The sequence below is a fragment of the Arctopsyche grandis genome, chromosome 9 (genome assembly GCF_051622035.1).
Source record: "Arctopsyche grandis isolate Sample6627 chromosome 9, ASM5162203v2, whole genome shotgun sequence".
NCBI classification, from domain to species: Eukaryota; Metazoa; Arthropoda; class Insecta; order Trichoptera; family Hydropsychidae; genus Arctopsyche; species Arctopsyche grandis.
Genome location: NC_135363.1, coordinates 5041267 through 5063409, shown reverse-complemented (window position 1 = coordinate 5063409; position 22143 = coordinate 5041267). Strand labels below are relative to the sequence as shown.

The window sequence follows — 22143 nt, the reverse complement described above, 5'->3', positions numbered from 1 at the left end:
CTGCTTTTCTTAAAATGCTATTGTTCTTTTTATGATTAAATGTACTTTTTATCTGTGATTAAATACATACATGTGTATGTATGTATTTTTATTTGTCTCATCTTTCTTCCGTAATGCCACAATGGTCTAATTTTAAACATAAATAAATATATAAACAATATACTAAATAGCTCACGGTTTCCCTTACTTGAATCAAGTGGGGTTTTAGAGAGATTCGGAGCGCGGGACTGAAGGACTCCTATATAATATAACAGTTTTCTGGTACAAAGTACCACCAAATATGATATTTTATATTAAGGTACTCTAAATTAGACCTAATTATTAGGTCCTAATATGATTTTTTAGAGTGATTTATCTCAACTTCCATCTGCCCAATCAATACAGATTATTCGAGATAGTTAAATATTAATGCAAAGTTGATGTTTTTGTTGCAGTTATGGAATATGTACGTCCCAGTATGCGAACCATGGGGTTGAATTTGTGTATTGGTGTATTCTACTGTATCGGTTGTGTGGCGGTGCCTTTAGTAGCTATGGCTTTGGGTACTTGGAGACGCTTCCTCATGGCTACATCTCTTCCTATAACTGTCGTCTTGGGCTACTATTTCGTGGTGAGTGTTTTTTTTTTTATATTATATCGGTCAATTTTCCTCGATTCGACTCTACCGGTTATCGCTTGTTAAGTATGCGTATACAAATCAATCACGAACGTAGCGTGTAATTTGGCGAATGTTACGCCACGTGTTGTAGATACATATGTGTGCAAATATTTAGACCACAATTATCCGGTAATATGGATGAAAAATTAAAAAAAGTAATGAAAACAGCGTAATGTTGGTTGTGTAATGGTTTTTTGTCGTTGTTGCATACGTACATATACATATGTACATATGGGTGTATGCAAAGTGGTGTAATGGTTTTTTAATTGGTTTTGAGTATTAATTTGAAATATAAAGTAATGTTGTTCAGTAACGTAGTGTTGAAAGTAAGTTTCAGTTGAAACTTCTTAGAGATTGAGAACTGCTCTCTTTATTTAAGAAGCTATGTATTATATGTATTTTGTAGTTTCGATTTGAAACGTGTTTTATATAACATGTGTGTATGTATGTATACATTTTACTACAAATAGACTTATACATAGAATGTAGTTCTGCAAGTAAGATCCAACTCATTTGAGTAATATTTTCGAGAACTGTAACGTTCTAGATCTATATTTTGTTTACTATTTACTACATTTTGTAAAATTATGATTTCAAAATTGGTAATGATCAAATTTTGAATTGTTCTTGCATATCTATTTGAGAATTTTTTTATTTTTTTTATTTTTGAATATGAGGCAGTATTCTATATATTTGAGTCAACTATTCAAAAAAAGTTTAATTTTTAAGACTTGGATGGAAACTGGAAAAAAATCCATATAAATACACGTACAGGTAAAATTATATCATTGAACTTTTCATATACTCCTCCTATGCTATTTTTCGACATTTCCATTCAATGACTTCCTTTTTTGGTATGAATCAGTCGAGTTGTTCATTAGTCATTTTTGTGTATTTAAAAATGATAAATTGCTTAGTATTTTTACTCACCGCTGATGATATTTAGAAAAATGTGTAAAATTTGCATACCACTGATAAAGTTATCACTGAATTTGTTAACTATTACTGAGTAATTTTAATTCGTATAAAAAAGTAAAACGTTTGTTTGGAAATTTCGTTGATATTTCATACAAATTTATGCTTATATTTCATACGATCTTATTGTTAAAAAAAAACCGATGCATTCAGAGAGGAAACTCTGTTGAATAATTGTTCGATCGAACTGAATGCGAAGTGTACTGAATGTGTGAACACAAATCTAACAAACAACACCTTTTGTTCAGCGCAGAAATGTCACAAAAACACAAAATAAAAACAACGGATTTAAAAACAAATAAAAATATCCTATTTATTAAACAATAAACAAACGAATGAACAAAGTGAGCTAAACAGAGATGAGGATGAATTTAAGCCTTCCACTTCAAACTTAACGAAATAATTGAAGGAAGAATTAATGATGGTATTGGTATGGGGAAGGAGCGTGAATTGGAGCAGGAGCGCGGATTGGAGCGGGAGCGTGGATAGGTGCTGGGGCATAGATTGGAGCAGGAGCATAGATTGGAGCAGGAGCATGGATAGGAGCTGAAGCTCTGATCGGAACGGCCAACTTCACTGGAGCTATCTGGATAGGAGCCACTTTGATTGGAGCAGCGTGAGCCACTTGAGGTCTGGGCTGTACTGGAGCATGACCTGTGGGTTCCCTGGTGACCTTGGCTACGAATCCACTGTGTCCATCTACGGAGTATTCTACAAGACGTCTGTAACCGTCAGCGTCCAACAGCCAGTAGAATCCCTTGACTGAGTCTCCGTCTCTGGTCTCGTGCTGCTCTTTGTAGTCTCCGGTGTGCTCGTCTTCGACTTTGTAAGCGAATTCGTATTTGGGATGTTCGTCGTAGTGTTCAGGCTCGTGGTGGGATTGGTAGCGAGGTTGCTGCTGTTGGATTTGGTGTTGGGGTTGTTGGTATTGGATTTGGGGCTGGTGCTGCTGTTGATGACCCGACTGGTAGTGTTGGAGGCCGCCTTGGTGTTGGGCCAGGGTGGCTGTTGCCAGTAGGGCTATGGCGAATGTAATCTGAAATGGTAGATTAGTTTTTGATAAATAAATTTATAAGTAGGAACTTTTTGGTAGAAATACATATAATCAGGGCAGCTTTGCTCATCATTCTGAGTTTTGATGGCAAATAGTTTATTAGTATGATACTTTTTGCCTTAGCATCACTTGTGATCATAGCCGGATTTATGTACCTACATATAATATATACTAAAAAAGTTTTGGGCTTCTAAACGATATGTATCATCATTTTATATAAGGTAAATAAATATCCAAAAAGAAATAAATTTTGAATTCCGGATTTCCTTAAGTATGTACGTATATACTGGTGTTCCGCACGCGCTCAATTTTTTTTCAAATACCTTTTAAATATATTTAATTTACATTTAATTGTTTAATATGAAAAACAAATGGTAAAAACTACATATCTACCAAGGACATATAAATAATATATAAGCCCACTTTAGAGGTCAATAAAGCATGACATGAGGCCACCACCCCTCCAACGAATACAGTCTGAGAGACCCTTTCGTCGGAGAACGAGATGGTTGTCCGGCAATATACATGCGTATAAATAATATAAATAATATAAAACACCAATAGAAAAAATAGTTAATTAATTAAATAAATTTTCAATGCTGTAAATTCTCAGAGATTTAGTGCCGTCTATTTGTATAGATGAGACATTGGTATCGATCAGTATATATATATATATATATATATATATATATATATATATATATATATATATATATATATATATATATATATATAAGTTTTTTCTTTTGTTATTATATTCGTATTATAATATATTCGTATATACGTTTTGGCAATGGCTTAGCTGTGACGTACATATGTATGTTGAATCGACACGACTATTATAGCACGGCGAGCCTTATCTAAGACAAACAGACAGACAGACAAAATAGCAATATTATATATGCACATATGTACATATATGTATGATATGATACATACATACATATTCGCAAATTTGTCAACTATCGGTAACTAAAATTGGCTAGTTTTAAATTTTAAATTTAATTGACCGATTAAACATATGTATATAATTGGGATTTACATGGGAATTGTTTAAAAATATATGTTTAAAAATATATGACTAATTTACATTGAAAACTGAAGCTCAATTTGGCAAGATTGTGAATTGCTCACCAAACCATCCAGTGATTTATAGAAATGTTTTCCCAAATATACGTCGTAACTCGAGGAATTATGTGACCTTTATAGTCAATCCGATGTAGCATGCTGTCGCATTCGTGCAATGTATTGTAACATTGTAAGGACGTCAAGTTATTATTCTTATTTTTTTAATCATTTCTTATTTAACTATATAATATTATTACAATTTAATTCAATGCAAGGTCTTTAATAATATAACTGTATTTTTACTGTATATAACATGACGTTGAAAATTACTTTCATCGTCTAAAAATATTAATTTCCATTAATATAAAATATGTACGTATTCCATAAATAAATTAATATTATTAACAACAACTTACGTATTTTATATTAAAATTTTTTACAATATTTAAAATAAAAATGTAATAACTTACAATATTTAAAAGTCAAATTCTACCGACCGCTATATACACGGACAATGTTGTATTTCTTGACCAAAATGCAATGCGAAACTGAAACGAAATGTAATTGGCCAACGCGGATCGAGTTCAACGCGGATCGGTTCGACTATAGTATCAAAACCCAACAAATCTAATCACGAATAAAGCAAATTTTATACAATATAGAGTGAAGAAATAAAAAGTTATTTACACAATTAAAATCTGACATAGCGAGAGAAGTGAAAAGAGAGAAGAAGAGAGAAGAGAGGGTGGCGAAAAGGAAAAAAAACGACCGGAAGAGTGTGGATAAATACGGCAATGTGGATAATAGACGTCACCGAGAACGGGAATGGAGTACTTTCAAACGTGTCTATTACGACTGTTTTTCACCATCGGATAATGGCGGATTTGATTTCCACACATATTGATGACCAAACCGAGCAAAATGGCAAAGTTTGAAAACGATCGGATAAGAACCCAAATTTCGTCAAACGAAAAAATTGAAAGCGAGCTAAGAAGAGGCCAGCAATTAAAACGTTTTATCACATTAATTTTAAAACTACTATATGTAAAAACAAAAAATGCAGCCATACTAAAAGCTATCCTGTATATATTTGTCAAATATATATATTTGTCTGTTTTCCATTTATAAAGATTTTCAGACATTTAAAGCATCATTCTATACAAAAATTCAGCACGTATACACAACAAACAAACATGTTCATATTAATGAGCAATGATTTTACTTTATAGTTGAATTTAAATTTCATATAATATATATATGTATATGTATATATATATATATATATATATATATATATATATATATATATATATATATATATATATACATATATATTAATTAAATCTCAATGAGTGTAATATAACATTTCCGTTATGTAACGCTTTGCTACACGTCTACGGTTCAACGCTACGAAAGCTTACCTTGAAAGTCATCTCTGAAGCGAAAGAAAGATCAACGACAAGTCTTGATGAACGTTCGAGTGCGAATGATACATAATCAGGTGGACCGTTGATTATTTATACCTGGCCGAAAACTAGAGCACGGGCAGAGCCGATCGTTTTCCGATTTACCCTACCAGCCCGGAGCAAAAACAACCCTTGAGGCTACTCGCAGTGAGCTCACGCAAGCCCACGATTCGGTACGCTATTATTAAAATCTTAGTAATAATCGAACGAACGTACGAATGTGTGTATGTCTTTTTTGCGTGTCGCATATTGCAAATTTCGTTGGAAAAAATTGGCGATACGTTAATAATGGTCCGAGTACGCGTGGGCGTGTACGATGGAAATTTGCAATTAGATACTCGATGCGTTTGTATGAGCTTGATTTTAATTTCAATTTTTTGATTAGTAATTCATATGTATATGTAGTTGAAATATAGTGAGCATACATTGAATGCATTAGTTATTGCTTATGGTGATATATGTATGTATGTATGTATGTTTATTTTATTTTTTTAATTAAAATACTACATATTGTAGTAACCGGGTGCACGCATTCGTGCAATTGATCAATAGTGAACACAGCTTAAAAAACTGGGTATTGTTGTCGTTGTGACGTTAATTGTTGTTGTCGTTGTGTCATTATTGTCTTTGTGACTCTAACTAAAACCATTATAATAACTGAATTATTATAATGGTTTTAGTTAGATTTTAATATTTATATTTTTTCTGTTTTAATTGTTGAGATGGTTCTGATGGTATTTAAAAACAAAAATTAAACTTGATTTTTTTCGTGAAGAACACACATGTTTAAGGGGTTGAAAAAAATAAAGGGAGTAAACTGCCACTCCCGGTTGAAGGATGCTTACTAAATTTTATACAACACTTGCTATTACGCTTAAACTTCTAGATATGAAATTTCAGTTCAATAAACCAAAAGGTGTCTAAGAAAAACATTAAAAACCTCGATTCTCTAGAGTAAAATTACTACTTCCGGTTCAGATAAAAATATTTAAAAAATATAACGTTATAAAAATTATTATTTCTATTACACCTAAAAAAATTTCAGTCCGATTCAGTTAGCGGCTTGGGAGATAATTGAATTCAAAAACTTAAAAAAAGAGGAAACCTATAAGGGGAGGTACCATTTCCGGTCAACTTAAAAATTTGAAAAAAATTTACATCGTGTCTATAAGAATTTCAGTAACCGATATTAAGTTTCAGTTCGATAAGACTAACGGTGTTCAAAAAATCCCCAAAATACACAGACACACACACACACACACATTTTTTCTAGATCATGAAAACGTGATCAGTAAGCGATTCTGAGTTTGAATCAGTCAAATCTCGAGTTCGAATTTTCGCATGATCAAAAAACTTCATCTATTGTTACTACGTACAAATATATTTTTGTCACATTTTAACAATTATATCTTATCTAGAAGGCAAATACTACAAAATTTAAAAATTGTGACTATTCTAAAAAAAATGATTTATGTATAATTAAAAGTATGTAAAAGGAAAAAAAAATTTGATGCACAGTGCAATTTTTCGCCTGATTTGTCTGTCGTAGAGATTGTTGCATACGAAATTTATTATTATCTTATTATATAAATTAAAAATTTATTATGAAAATTATAAATTAATTATATTAAATATTACATACATATGTAAATTATAAATTTATTACAAACGATTTACTATGTCAAATTTCTCAAGTATATTTGAGTTATTTGTTTCGGGGAATATTTTTCCAAATACGATTTTGATGTAATAATACTGAATAAATATACTGATATTATACTAAAACAAGTGTTGGGCCCGATGACATATCATCGCATATTAAGTTGTAAAATAAAAAAAATAAAAAGAAATGTGTCGTCGTTCATGTATTCGATCCGCACGCGGTCGAATTTTTTTCAAATATCTTTTCAATATATTAAATTTAATATTTATATTTAATTATTTAATATGAAAAAAGGTAAAAATTACCTACCTACCCATGTAAACAATATAAAACACCAATAGAAAAATTAATTAATTAAATAAATTTTCAATAGATGGCGGTAAATTCTCTGACAAGCGGAAACATTAGTAGCGATCAGTATATATAGAAGATTTTTTTATTTTGTTATTGTATTCGTATATACGTTTTAGCAGTGATTTAGCTGTGTCGTACATATGCATTTAAAATCGAAACGCCTATTATAGTACGGTGAGCGTTATCTCAGACAGAGAGACACAGACGGAATAGTGATATTAAACGAGTATTATTTACTGTATCACCTACATATGTCTCTTGACAACAAGATCCTACATATATTTTAAGCTCTTATAAGACCAACTACTTAGTACCTACTACATGCATGCAGCACGTACATAAGTACATATATTGTATCTACGATAGATTGTACAACTGTTTGCAGCCTCGATATTTTTATTGCTATTATAATGAAACTTGCATACTTACGTATTGAAGATATTAATGATCAAAAGTTAAAAATTAGTTATAACAAATATAATGTATGTATGTATGTACTGTTCTAATCAATTTTAATGGTACGTTTACTCATAATTCACATTATATTTGTATAATTTATTTTTATTGACAAAAACAAAATATTCTACTTTCGCTCGAACATTTTACACTCGTATGTAGGTTTATTATATTTTGATCAAATTTCTTCATAATAAATTGCCTTTTATATGCAAATATGTGTTATATAAAAGTTGCGATGTATGGTAGTGTGTGGTGGAAAAAAAAACGTTGATAGCTTTTTCAACTGTCAAATAATGACAGTCCATATGGATTGTTCATTATCATTCCGCACAATCTAAAAGTTTAATCTACCATCGATCGATTCAAATACACACTGTGCAGCTAAAACTGAAATAAAAATAAATTTAATAATAATCATTATGTACATACATATGTATGAAAGATCGAAACACGCTGACCGGAACGTGTTCTAGATGAGTGATATGATAAAGAAATTTAAAAACACCCGGCACTGCCTAGGATTTTCATGATTCAACACGGTAGAATTACAAGTTCTTAATATAATATATTTTGTCTATTCGATTAATTTGGCTTTTTTTTAATATTTGTACATACATATTATATACGAGGAACCGTCTGAATGAATTGCCGTGAAGTTTTTCATACATATATATTTTTACTTTATTTGATCGAAATGCAATGTTATATCATTTTATGAAATATAATTTTATTTCCGATGAATTTCAAAATATTTATACAATATTCACAATTTAACTATTATTATATCTAATTTGTATAGTAATTTCAAACGACGTATAGCTGGATACTTTCGCTAGTAAAATATACAACTTTAAATTATGTAATCTGCTAAAATATGTACAGTGCTATATAATATAATCACCTTATATAGCTGTAATATTAAATATACAATTAATTGTAGATTATATATATAATCTTTGCAAACTTCTTTCTGTATGTTTCTTTCTCTTTCGCTATTATACTGTATACTTTTTTCTCCCCCAAATATGCACTCTGAAAATAAAATATATGAGCCGTTACATTCAAAAGTGGCATAAGTCCAATTTTCATCATTTCGAGAAATACATATCTCACAAAACATTAAATATAATGTTTTGCGTTTAACAATATTTAAAAATGCTGGTAGCCTTTAATACGTTTATTTTGCTTTTCCGAGATTCTGGACATATCGAATTAAATGAAGTAATAAAAATTTGTAAAAAATAAGTCAAACAGAAATAGTGTTTTTAGATCTGAAAAGTGGACTTCCACTACTTTCAAATATAACGGCTCAAATATGTATGTATGTATGTATGTATGTATACATATAACGAATTGGAAAATTTAGTATAGGTGAAAAATCTGCTAGTACATCGACGCCAACTTTTGTATATTATAGTCCAAGTGTTCCATGAACAAAGCATTCTCAATTGTTTCATTGATCCTCTTTGTATACATATATGTACATATGTATGTATATATGTATTCTAACTATAATTATTTAAAAAAAACAGAAACGGGAGTTATTCTGATGTTGCAATATGGTTTCCATACGATTTCCCTCTTAACCCTTCCTCACCGAAGTGGGGTATACAAGTGCCCCAATTTTTACGGTTTTCGTAATAACCATGTGGTTTTCAAAGCTATACACCCTATATTTCTTGTATTCCTAGAATTAATTATAACAAATTTATTTTAATAGATTTTGTATTATTTAGAAAAGGGGTACATCGTAAAAAATACATTTATACATTTATACGTTCCAAAGTATGATTTAAAGGCGTTAGCGATAAGTCATGTTTTTAACTGTTCGCTTGCATATTCTTGTTGATCGATAAATCAATGCGAGAGAAAGAGACAGCTATAATTTCGTAAGCTATTGTTTTCGTCGCTTTTGGCGCGTGGCTATTGAGTCATGCAGTCACCTGTTGGCCTTACCTATGTGCGTTTGCGTGTTGATGCTTGTCGTTATTTTTTAATATAAAAATAGTTAAAAACATGCTATAGGACTAAAACTTTTTTTTAAGTTGATGTATAAAATGATTAATAAGATATATATTGAACCCATTTGTATTGAGAAAAGCTGTATTTTGATTAAAAAATACTGGGGTCTTACTCGACCCCAGTTCGAGACACTCGATCGATCTCGTCGCTCCGTCTTTCAAAGGTAAATACTTGACGTTTTCGCATCTCAAAAGTTTTGACAGCTAAAAGTTTCATGCGACATCTGGACTATTTAAAGAAAGCCTTTGACTGATAGCACTAAAACCAATAGTTAATGTATGAATAAGCTAGTTCATGAATTAACCGGAGTGACCACTTGGACTATAACATATATATTTTTGAATAATATGTATAATAAATACAATTCAAATTAACTTGGGAACTATTTAAGTGAATTTGAACACAAACAGAACCAAATGCTTTCGCTAATAAATTATGCAAATTATACTATCTCATTTCGTTCATCTTTATAATTATATATTTATCTCATAAAATTTAATGATATCAACCTACATAAATAAATTTATTTTTGCAATGTTGAATACCGAACTGAATCGGTTACCAAAAGACAAAACCCAAACACAGCTAGTTTCTCATACATATTATATTTTGAAAGGAAATATATACATTACTAACAAACTAACTAAGAGATTCTATGACAAAATTACTAATAACTATACAAATTAATACACTTGTGAAGAGTCTCGGTGATCACAATAAGATATCTATCTATATATACAGGCACAAACACAATTACCTAAACACCGTTTGCTTTTCATAGATCGTAACTTTAAAGAGTTTTTAGTGAAAAATACTATATATGTACATATGTACATGCATATATATAAAATGTATTACAGATATTTATAAGAATTTTGCATAGGCTTTTGAGCTTTTTTTTATATTATGCTGTATCACTAAAAATAGGGTATATATACATATAAACGATTGAGAAAGTGCAAAAAGCATTCATTCGTTTTATTTTATTTTATTTATTGAAAAATCAACAGACAACAGGATGTAAATAGATCTGTATAAAAAACAAATAGTAAATATATAATATATGTAACATCCGAGCCCAATAACAGATTTTTACAAAGATTATAAAAAAAATGAAAAAGATAAATATAAGGAAAACAAATGAAAAAGAAAAGAATAAAGGCTATAACATGACAAAATATGTAGAACATTGCATAATTAAACTATAGTATTAAAATATTGGAAAAAGGTTGTTAAATAGAATATAAGAAGAAATTGAAATTTACAAATATAAAACAAATGAAAAAGGTATATACAAAATAAACAAATGAAAAGGAAAAGAATGAAAGCTATAACATGATTAAATAGCACATTACATAACTAAACTAAAGGATAAAAATATTGGAAAAAGGTTATAAAATAGAATAGGAGAAGAATTGAATCAATCGGTCGAGATTCTCTTGATGTTAGACCTGAATTGATGTAGGGAAATACCAAATACATAGATCAACCTCATTCAGCTCTCCCTTAAACATACGATAAACGCGCTGCAGATAAGAATATTTTTGGGAATTAGTATTGAAAGGATCAAGTGAAAAGAGTGCAACGTGTCTAGAGTACCGAACTGGGATTCTGAAATTAACCTTATTCAGTAAATCAGAAAAATCAAGGAAACAATTTATGAGCTTAAAGAAGAATATAGCATCAGTATGTCGTCGCCTGACAGAAAGATTTTTAAAAGATAGGATTTTTAAAATGTCGGAAACAGTAGAATGGGTATAGGTAGGAAAAAGGTGGCGTAAGGATTTAATAAATTTAAGTTGAACTTTCTCAATACAATTAATATGGGATAAATAAAAAGGTGACCAGATAATTGAGGCAAATTCAAGGTGAGACCTTACAAAGGAAAAATAAAGTAATTTTAGTACATAAGGATCATTAAAGGGTTTTGTTGAGCGGAGTAGGAATCCAAGAGATTTAAATGCTTTGTTGGTAATAAAAGAAATATGTTCAGAGAAATCTAGTTTATTATTGAGTATTACACCAAGATCTTTAATAGAAGATGACGTGTTAAGGATTGAATGATTTAATTGATATTGATTAGTAATAATTGACTTATTTCTAGTGAAATTTAAAATAGAGCATTTTTCTAGATTAATAAAAAGATCATTATTTAAACAATATATAGAGAATCTATCTAGATCTTCTTGTATCTTATGACAATCGTCTATGGTGTATATAGGTTTGTAAATTTTTAAATCATCAGCGTAAAGAAGTATAAAGGAATGTTTGAAGATGTATGAGATATCATTAATATAGAGTAAAAATAATAAGGGACCTAAATGTTCATTTCCTCTATTGGAAAGAGTATTACCCATATCTCTACCCAACTCCTTTCCTTTTGGTCATGCTCAGGTATATCTCCCTTGAACTTCAGTGATACTTCTCATTAATTATTTTTTTCTCCAGTTTCAACGTAGTATTACGTCATGCCCGTCGTTGATGGAACAATTAGAACTTTATGTCCCTAATAATTATGTGCATGGTATACATCATCAATTGATGGTTGTACCTCCTTCTCGCACAGTTCTTCATGGAATGGCTCCTATCCAAGAGCTATCCGAATGCTCAATGAAATCGTTGCTGCTCAGCCTGAACGTAATATTTTCCACCTCAGTGAGCGTAGGTTATCGGAGATTATTTTAACCTATTTGTCTGGTAGCCTGCGCTCATCATAATTTTCATAATTGAATGTGATGTATGAGTGGAATTTTGATCTCTTGCATTTGGGCCTCACATAGATGTTTTTGTATTTGCGGCTAGTTCTTATATATTGATGCTGGCTATATGTATGTATAGCAGAGAGCAGTTTGGGTTCAGACAAGGCTTGGGTACCCGAGAGGCCCTTTTCTGTATGAAAACACTACTCCAAAGATGCAGAGAAGTCCGTAAACCTGTGTACATCTGCTTTATAGACTTTGAAAAGGCCTTTGACCGTGTCCAACACGCTTGCCTGATGGAAACATTAAAAAATATTGGCCTGGATGACAGAAATGTCAGATTGCTACGAAATATTTATTGGAATCAGACTGCAGTAGTACGTGTCGATGATCAATTCATTGATGAGATTCCTATAGAACGGGGCGTCAGGCAAGGATGCATCCTATCACCTACTCTTTTTAACACCTACACCGAATCCATCTTCCACGATACTCTCCAAGAGGCGGAGGGCATCAAGGTGGGCGGCGAGACGATCACCAATATAAGATATGCTGATGACACGGCACTAATCGCTGAAAATTTAGCAGACCTGCAAAGATCTCTAGACCGTGTACATCAAGAAAGCAATCGAAGAGGTCTGCGCATAAATCTAAAGAAGACAAAATTTATGATAGTAGATAGAATGCAAACAGACACCGGTAATCTAACCTTGGATGGAGAGGTGATAGAAAGAGTAAAAAGATTCAAATACCTGGGTACCTGGCTGAATGAAGAGATGGACCCAGATGAAGATTTAAGAATCCGCATCGAGATGGCTAGAACAGCATTTGTAAAAATGAAGGCGGCGCTTACAAACAAGCATCTCAATCTTCATACGCGGTTGAGATTCGCGAAGAGCTACGTCTGGACAGTATTACTACACGGATGTGAGACGTGGACTCTGAAAACCAAGATGATCAGCCGCATTGAAGCTTTTGAGATGTGGGTCTATAGGCGTATGCTGAAGATTCCGTGGACCAAAAAGATATCAAACGAAGCTGTCCTCGGCATGATGGGGAGAGGCAGGGAACTTGTTTCTGTCATCAAGCGGAGAAAGATGGAGTACCTCGGACACATGATACGGGGTCCAAAATACGAATTTCTCCGTTTGATAACCATGGGGAAAATAGAAGGAAAAAAATTGATCGCTGAAGACCGATGCGGATATATTCAAATAATCGACGAGGTGGTCGCCAACGTCCGGATGCGGACAAGGCATTAACAAGAAGAAGATATGTATGTAGGTGCAATACATTCCCCACTTTGTATTTTATCATTTGATATTTTTACTTTATCTGCTATTGTTTTTTTTATGATTATGTATAAATGTATTTTTTTGTTTGTGTACATATGTATAATATATATTGTTATTTTTCTCTTCTCTCTGTAATTTTTCGAACATTGTGGCGCATTAGAGACTCGTGTAATGCCAAAATAAATAAATACTAACAACATTATGTGTACAAAAATAAATCACTGTATCAATAGCTATTAGGATATACCAATGATGTATTGTGAACATAATATATGAACAATTAGAAGTAATTTAAAAACAAACCAAAAAATATTATAGACGAAAAACACACATCAGATCTTTACATTGAGTTTATCGACAATATAAAGTACAAAGCCGTCTCAAAATGTCCTTTTCCGGAACGGAAACACTCAATGTAACATATTTAGACCAATCTAAAGTACCTACGTTACATGTGTACACAGTATAAAATTTAATTTAATAACCGTTTTATTTTTATTTTGTAAATAAACCAAGCGTGGTAATTGTGCACGCGTACGTCCGACACATGATTGATAAGCTCTTAAAAGTTTATTTAATTTCGCGGAAGCGACTCATTAACGCTATCTAATTAATTCGCATTACGCAACTAAACAGATCGTGTCCAATGTTTTAATAAATCAAAACTCTACTCTAACCCTTCAAACTCTATTTGCTTATTTTTTCATCCAACTTCAAATCGAACGGTTAATTACGGTGTAATTGTTTCTATCTATACATTTGGGTCATACATATACATATGTACGCTTGAATATCATTATTATTATATAATCTATTGCGGTTTGCAAGTCGCTCTCATTACGGACACAATGGCGAATTTGGGGCGCGTAAGGTGTTAAAAATAGTGAAAGTGGTGAAAAAAAAAATGGCAATGTTTATTTTTGCATCGCGTGCAATTTTCGTTTGGGTGTGAGTCCGCGGGAAATTTTAAATGATTTTACTGCTTGCGGTTTTGTTTGATGTCGAATTAATGACTCCGATATATCACTTGCGATTGCGATCTCAAGTGATAGTCATCGATTCTCGAAAATAGCCTGTCAATTATGTATGAATAAACAAACGGGTTTGTCGTGCGCAATTTTGATTTAATATGCAATGTTTTAAGTAAGAGCGAAAAGCTTACGCGCGAAGGTAAGAATGCAAGTTGAACTTTCACACGCGTCAATGAGCAAATATAAAAACATATACAGAAAATACGCAAACAGAATTGAAATTGAAAAAAAAATCGGATGTGAACAACCCACGACTTTATCTATGTATTTGAGGAATGCATGAAGTATAAAAAACGAAATTCGATAATTAAATATATATGTATACACACGCGTTCATACATAGCGGCTATGAAAGCATTTTCGATACAAATTGAGTTCAAAAATAGGGAAACTTAATTAGCCAGCAGCATAGCTCGGTCGTTAAGCTCCTGCTTAGCGTCGAGAGGCGCCGGGTTCGATCCCATGAGCTGACCTCGATTGAAAATAATTTTTCTGAGTATATCTGTAGTGCTACTGGTCAGACCTGGATATTTGTGACTCCAGGTCGATCGTTTCCTATCAGAGTTTGCCAATTTTCTCTGATTTCATTGTTGAAACGGTTCCCGGTAAAATTGGCTAAATATCCTTCCTACCTACTATGTCACAACTATTTGAGATTGATTAATGTACAATATAATGTATGTAAAATTCATATACATATGTCTCGTTAATTTGCGAGTTTTTCAGTGTCTCGTAATTCAGCAACTCGTAAGTATAATAAAAAAAAAATGCTGCAATGTTTGTAATTGGCCAGGAAGGCGCATTGGGGTTACCTGTAAAGCTTCCTGGTATATATGTAAAAAATAAATAATAGCCAGCAGTATGGCTTGATGGTCGCGTGTATTTTTAGCACCAAGTGATCAGTGGGTTCGATCTGTCATACTGCTGGTTAGATTTGGGGGTATTTGTGACTGCAAATCGATCGTTTCTTATCAGAGTTTGCCAATTTTATCTGATCATTGTTGAAACGGTTCCTCAAAATTGGCAAAAAATCATCTTTCCTGTTGTCACAAATCTTCTGTATTTATTGTGTGTATAATTTGGAAAAATTGTATACAAAATCTAAATTCATAGATGTCTCAATGGATTAATTATGTGATTAATTAATTAATTGTTATTTCATGTTCTTCACCTTCTGGAAATACAGTGATTTCTGTAATAATAAAATGCTGCATTGGGGTCTTCCTGTCAAGCCTTCCTGGTATATATCTATGTAAAATAAGACAAAAGTTCTACATTCGGTTGTCCGATTTTGTTCAAATTTTGTTTATATATACTTAAAATCACTATAAATATTATGAAGATGAAATATCAATAAAATATTAATAATTTAAAAGCTCAAAATAAAATAATAATATATTGTTTTAAAAAAAACTACTACTTCCGGTTTACGAGTTCTAGCCAAAAGCTTATCAACTCTAAGTTAGTACATAAAGAATACAAATATTAATTTTCAGCTTGATACGTTCAGCGGTGTGAACAAAATCGTGTGGTAACAAGATTTTTGACTTTTCTCAGAGGAAAAAATCCCACTTCCAGTTTATTAAATTTGATGATTTTTTATATTTTCATCACATTGATACAAGAATTATACTTGAATCTTCTCGTGAAGAGCACAAATATTTAAAGAATCGAAAAAAATAGTGGAAGAAAAATCGGACAAGAGTAAACTGCCATTTCCGGTTGACGGGTGTTCACTAAATTTTATATAAATATAACTTGGTATTCAGTCATGTTTGTAAAATAAAATAAAATGTATGTATGTACCTACATATGGATGGATGGCCCATTCGTAGACGTTTAGTGATATAAAAACGGAAATTTGCTATCAAATTTAGTGGCAATTTTGTGTTAATGACATGTTTTAAGTCTCATCATCTACTATTGCGTTAAATTGGAGTTAAATGAACGGAACGTGTCGTTTAGAAGATATATGTATGTATGTATGTACATAGTAGGTACATATCCAAGGGACTACTTTTAAGTGATTTGATTGTTATCAAATACTCTTCACTTCATATATGTATGTATGATACAGGACTTAAGACTAATAAGAACCTTCATATTTTATATCTACATATGCATACATGTACGTATATGTATGTAAATAAATACTAGTAATTTTACTTTTGGCATAGTTCAGTGTGGAAGATATTGTTTTAGTCTTGATAATTCCTACAGTATTTTGCTTCCTCCACTTTTTTTTCCTCATGATGTCATTACGGGTTGCCCCTGAGCGACATCTATGTTATAAAAAAATATAAATCATAAATTTTGAAATAATATTCAAATATTGATGAAATATTGGGTAGTATGATTTTTGCCAATTTGATGGAAGGACCGTTTCAACAATAAAATCAGATAAATTGGAAACTCTAATAGGAAATGATCGACTTGGAGTCTCAAATATCTAAGCCTGACCAGCAGCACTACAAATTATACTCGGAATAAATTCTTTTCAATCGAAGTCAACCCATGGGATTGAGCTCGACAACCTCTCGGTTTGTCTCTTTCTTTGTAATAACGATACAAGCAGGAGACAATGAAGAGGATAAAGATACAATACAGCAACTGCTACCGTACTCTTTTTGAGCTACCAAAAGGTTGCAGCGTGTTGTAGGTGTTTGTAAAAGTGCATGTGCCTCCTTACGTCGTCGTGTATTTGTATCGTCAAATTGTGTTCTTGCTGCCGCGTATATATCGATTTTTTTGCTATGAAAACATTATATACCGTTAAAAAAAAATTGCATGTTTAAGAGGGCTGGACAGCAGCGCCTTGTCCATACAAACGTACTATACTTCTCCCTTCCTCAATTATGGCACTAGAGAAATTATTTTTTAATATGCTATGGATATCCACCATTGGGGTGCATCTATCGTTTTATTTTTTTGATTAATTATTTTTTATATGAGCTAGGAGCCGCCAAACATCTATAAAATCGCCTCTTTTTTACACCCACGAAACGAGTCCAGCGTGCTTATTTAACGGTCGATTTAAAAAAAAATACGCCGATAGATGCACAGAAAGTATCTTTTTTATACCAATGATGAAATTTTTTTAAACATTGGTCCAGTTTTGGAGGAGAAAATAGTAAAATACGAAACCTCGATTTTGTCAATTTAAAATACGTTTTATCTGGTCGAAGCGCAACTGTCGCATTCACTCAATATATATATTGATATATATTGTCGCATTTACTCAATATATACATACACTCATTATATATATCGAAGAAAGGAACGGTAACAAAATTAAGGTTTCAGGTGTACAGCCCTCTTAATTTAAATTTCCCCTTTCCGTATATCAATTATGTATGTACATTATACATATAATTCATAGGAGCTCCTTCAACTCTGTTTAAATCTGTAGTATCCAAATATCAGTCATAATGTTCATTCGATATATAGAATTTTTATAGGAAGGGATTCTGCATATAATATACATCTATGTACACATATGGGGCCCCTAATATCAAATTGGAATTGTTGTAATATAATTTTAATTATTGGATTTAACCTTGTTAATAATTATCTATGTACATATGTCGTATCAATTAATACATAAAATAGTTATTTGAACACAACTAGTTATACATATTCTTGAGCATTAAATTCATTGGAAGAGCAAGGTCAAACTATGATTAGCTGTCAAACCACTCAAATTTCATTCGTTAGCAGATATACTAGTGCACAGCAGCAAGTGCATGAATTTGTGCGTCAATGCATTCTTTGTCTAGTATCTACGGAATCTAGCGACGTAAGCTTTAGCTAAAAACCAATACTTGAATAAACACCTACTAATGAGTGTATGGTGATTCGAGATTTGATGATCTTACTGTGACATATACCAACCAGCAGTGTGGCTTAATGGTAGCGTGTATGTTTAGCACCAAGTGATCAGTGGGTTCGATCCGCTATACTGCTGGTTAGATTTGGGGGTATTTGTGACTGCAAATCGATCGTTTATTATCAGAATTTGTCAATTTTATCTGATCATTGTCGAAACGGTTGCTCAAAATTGGCAAAAAATCATCTTTCCTGTTTGTCACAAATCTTCTCTATTTATTTCCATATGTATAATTTGTAAAAAATATGTACAAATCTAAAATCCATAAATGTCTCAATGAATTAATTCTGTAAATAATTAATTAATTCATTGTTATTTCGTGTTCTTCACCTTCTGAAAATACAGTGATCTATGTAATAATAAAATGCTGCATTGTTTGTAACTAATTGTCCAGGAAGGTGCATTGGGGTATTCCTGTCAAACCTTCCTGGTATATATCTATATAAAAAAATATCAAAAAAAAAATATATATATACTAAACCAGTGCTTCCCAATTACTTTCATGTCATGGCCCCCTAAATCTGAAAGAATCAATTCCCGGCCCCTAAAATTTTTTTTTCCAGTTAAAAGGTTTATTTGGCAGTACTTATTAGTAGAGGTAGGATAGTCACAGTGCTATCCATTGTTCCATTGTTCCATTGTTGTAAATCCTTTGTAAAAAAGGTTCGGTAAACCTTTAACAATGCATTTACAACCTTTGAACAATACGCGACACCTTCTGGGTCCGGTGTCTACTTATTACAATATGTATTCATAAATGAATATTTGTACTTTCTACTGAATATTTTCGCGGCCTATTTTTGCAAGAAATCCTACGGCCCCCAATTTGGGAAGCACTGTACTAAACTACCCACTAGGGATCCCAAATCCGAATGTTCAAATACTTTTTATAAGAACTTATCTTTATATTTTCAATTTAGAGCACATTTAGTTCTATTTGATGTTCCGGATAATGATTCTCTAAAAAATTTAACAATATCTTGAACTTCTTAAAATTACAAATAAATTATTTAAAGCTACCATTCGATATTCGATACTCGAATATATTGGAATATTTGGGATCCTTATTACCCACCTTCTAATGAATGATGAAAAAGCTCAATAATGTACGCAATATCTGAGATCAAACGTACGGTTCCACTCCTAAAACCATCCAAGATGTAATCTACGATACAAATTCTAACAGGAAGCCGCTAATCTGAATTTTAATACGATCCTAGCAACAGGTCATAAATCAGTCCGAGTTATATATGCATTCAATATTATACTAAACAGAGTGAGTTATCGTGGAAAACATTCAAATTTTGCTTCGATGTATCTGTTGATTAGATGCAGATCAAATTCGCCGAGAGCCAAAGCACCTGTCAAAAGTTGACGTGGTCCATTGCACAATTCGGCACGTAACTACATACATACATACATATGTAGAGTGAGAGGAGGACTTGATTTAATTCGTAAAACACACGTCCGAGTGTGATATCTTCTTCCGGCAGAGCAAAAAACTGGATGTCACGACTTTGATCTACAATTCCGGAGACTCGATCTGCCACAGTAGCCTCTCGTCGGATCGCTTCCTTTAATTTAAACTTTTTAACCGTTTTGCTGCCGCCATGTAACTATTTGGAGCACGCCTTAAACGCTCGTCGTTGCGCAACAATGTTTAATACTTGTATCGGTTGTAAATATTCGAATTCCATTTATTATCACTGTTTTCTCGCAACCGTTCCTATTAGCGCATTTTTGTATCGGTTTCATTTCCTCGAGGAATTTTCTTTGGAGAATTTTTGCTTTTTTAAATTGACATCATATTTTAAGACCGATTATTATTCGTATTCATGACCTACAAATATACAATGTGTGTGTGTACATATATATTCGTATGTATGCTCGTACGTTTTTATGTAATTTCTGCTCCACGTTATAATTGGAGCTTTATAAAAAGATTTTTTGTTGGAGGAATTCGAACGTGTTTTATTTGTACACCGAAATGTCACTCACGATTGCGTTTACTGCTGCTTTTTATGGTTAAAAAATTACGGTGTTGAGAGGACAGGTGATTCAAGGGTTGACCCTTTCACAGCTGGTGGTTGAATTTTAATGCGTTTTGTTTCGATTTAAATGATTACAGTGGTTGTTATGCAATATAAAAGAATGTATGAATTTCATTTATTTCAAGGACTATAAATGTATGTAGTTTCATTATATTATATTAAATTGATCTCTTATATGAGAAGATAGTTATATACATACATAGCGTAGCGTAGACTAGTGTTTAGCATATAATGCTTTCGAACGCCTAGCACACATCGTCCCAAAATCACCCCCTGGAGTATTTTCGGTAAAATTTTACCCTTGCTTGACAGTGTATCTTATATTTGAAGAAACGTAGGAGAACCCACACAGCGGGGAGCTAAGCACACGGCGTGCTGTTCTTCCCTGTGTGATTTCGCCCCAGCTTCAACGTATCCGGATCTGCTCTACATATGTAGAGTAACATACAATATGCTAACCAGCAATGTGGACTGGTGGTTAGCATATATGCTTTCGAACATAGTGGTCGCGGTTTGATTCCCACTAGTAGCTGTTGGCCAGACCTTGGTTTGTGACTCCAGGTCGCTTTTTTATGATTTTAATTGAAACGGTTCCTGTAAATTGGCATTTCCTTTCCAATTTCTCTAGAAAATCGCAAGCTATTCAGCGTCTTGACGTTGTTAGTTATCGGAAACTATTTTATCGCGAATTAAGTACATATACATACATACAGTGGATTTCTATGGTATGGTCCGCCGCGTCATTTGCTTGCATGGTCTTCGTTTAAGACAAAACGTTTTTTAATTCACTCTAATCTTCAAGCAGTTATGGAATTTTCAGAAGGAATATTTTGATTTGTGCAAATTCCACAGTTGCAGGTTTGTTTTAGACGTAACACTACAAACAAGTGCCCTAGTTGCATGTATTAGGAACGATAGTGAGCTTAAAAATTTAAAATCAAACCAGTAGAGTAGACTAGTGTTTAGAATATAATGATCCAGGTCAATCGTTTCCTTTCAGAGTTAACAAATTTTTCTGATTTTAATTGAAACCGTTCCTGTAAATTGCCATTTCCTTTCCAATTTCTCTAGCAAATCTCAAGTTATTAAGCGTCTTGAGGTTCGTCAATTTCTATAATGAAATGCTGCAAAAATTTCTCCATAGATTTCCCTGTGCTTGACATTTGTATGAACTTGCATCGTATAAAAAACTTGTATTTGATTGTATTGATCGTATTGTATCTGTATTAGTACACTCGTCGCTTTAGAGCGATCTGTAAAGGCGAGAGCGATTTAAATAGAAATAAAATAAAATATATATGTACATATTCGTAATGTGTGAGAATAAACGGAAACGTACCTATGTAATTCCAATAAATAATTGTTAATTTACTATGAAAAATGCAATGTTGATTTATATACAAAAATATAAATATGATATAGGTATAGTAAGTTGATTTGGTATCATTAATTCAATGTTTTA

General features: G+C 32.2%; 2 protein-coding genes across 6 annotated transcripts in view; one reads left to right on the top strand and one right to left on the bottom strand.

Annotated features, from left to right (window-relative positions):
* LOC143917122 (solute carrier family 22 member 13-like) overlaps positions 1–22143 on the top strand; it is a 67846-nt gene that overhangs the window by 14456 nt on the left and 31247 nt on the right. For all 5 annotated transcript variants that reach the window (XM_077438531.1, XM_077438530.1, XM_077438528.1 and 2 more), the window contains exon 4: positions 435–610. In XM_077438531.1, coding sequence (XP_077294657.1) covers positions 435–610 — 176 coding nt within the window. The remainder of the gene's footprint in view (positions 1–434; positions 611–22143) is intronic.
* On the bottom strand, positions 2049–3913 carry LOC143916792 (uncharacterized). The gene is made up of 3 exons (XM_077438041.1): positions 3827–3913; positions 2288–2669; positions 2049–2179 (listed from the first exon to the last, which is right to left on the bottom strand). The coding sequence occupies exons 1-3, from the start codon at positions 3911–3913 to the stop codon at positions 2049–2051; spliced, it is 600 nt and encodes a 199-aa protein (XP_077294167.1).

Bases quoted from the DNA above. Each gene is read 5' to 3' on its own strand.
- LOC143916792 (XM_077438041.1), bottom strand. From the start codon at position 3,913: ATGCTACATCGGATTGACTATAAAGGTCACATAATTCCTCGAGTTACG. The intron at 2,670-3,826 runs GTTTGGTGAGCA...CTACCATTTCAG, and splicing joins TTTCTATAAATCACTGGATG to ATTACATTCGCCATAGCCCT. The intron at 2,180-2,287 runs GTCATGCTCCAG...TCAGAGCTTCAG, and splicing joins GGTCACCAGGGAACCCACAG to CTCCTATCCATGCTCCTGCT.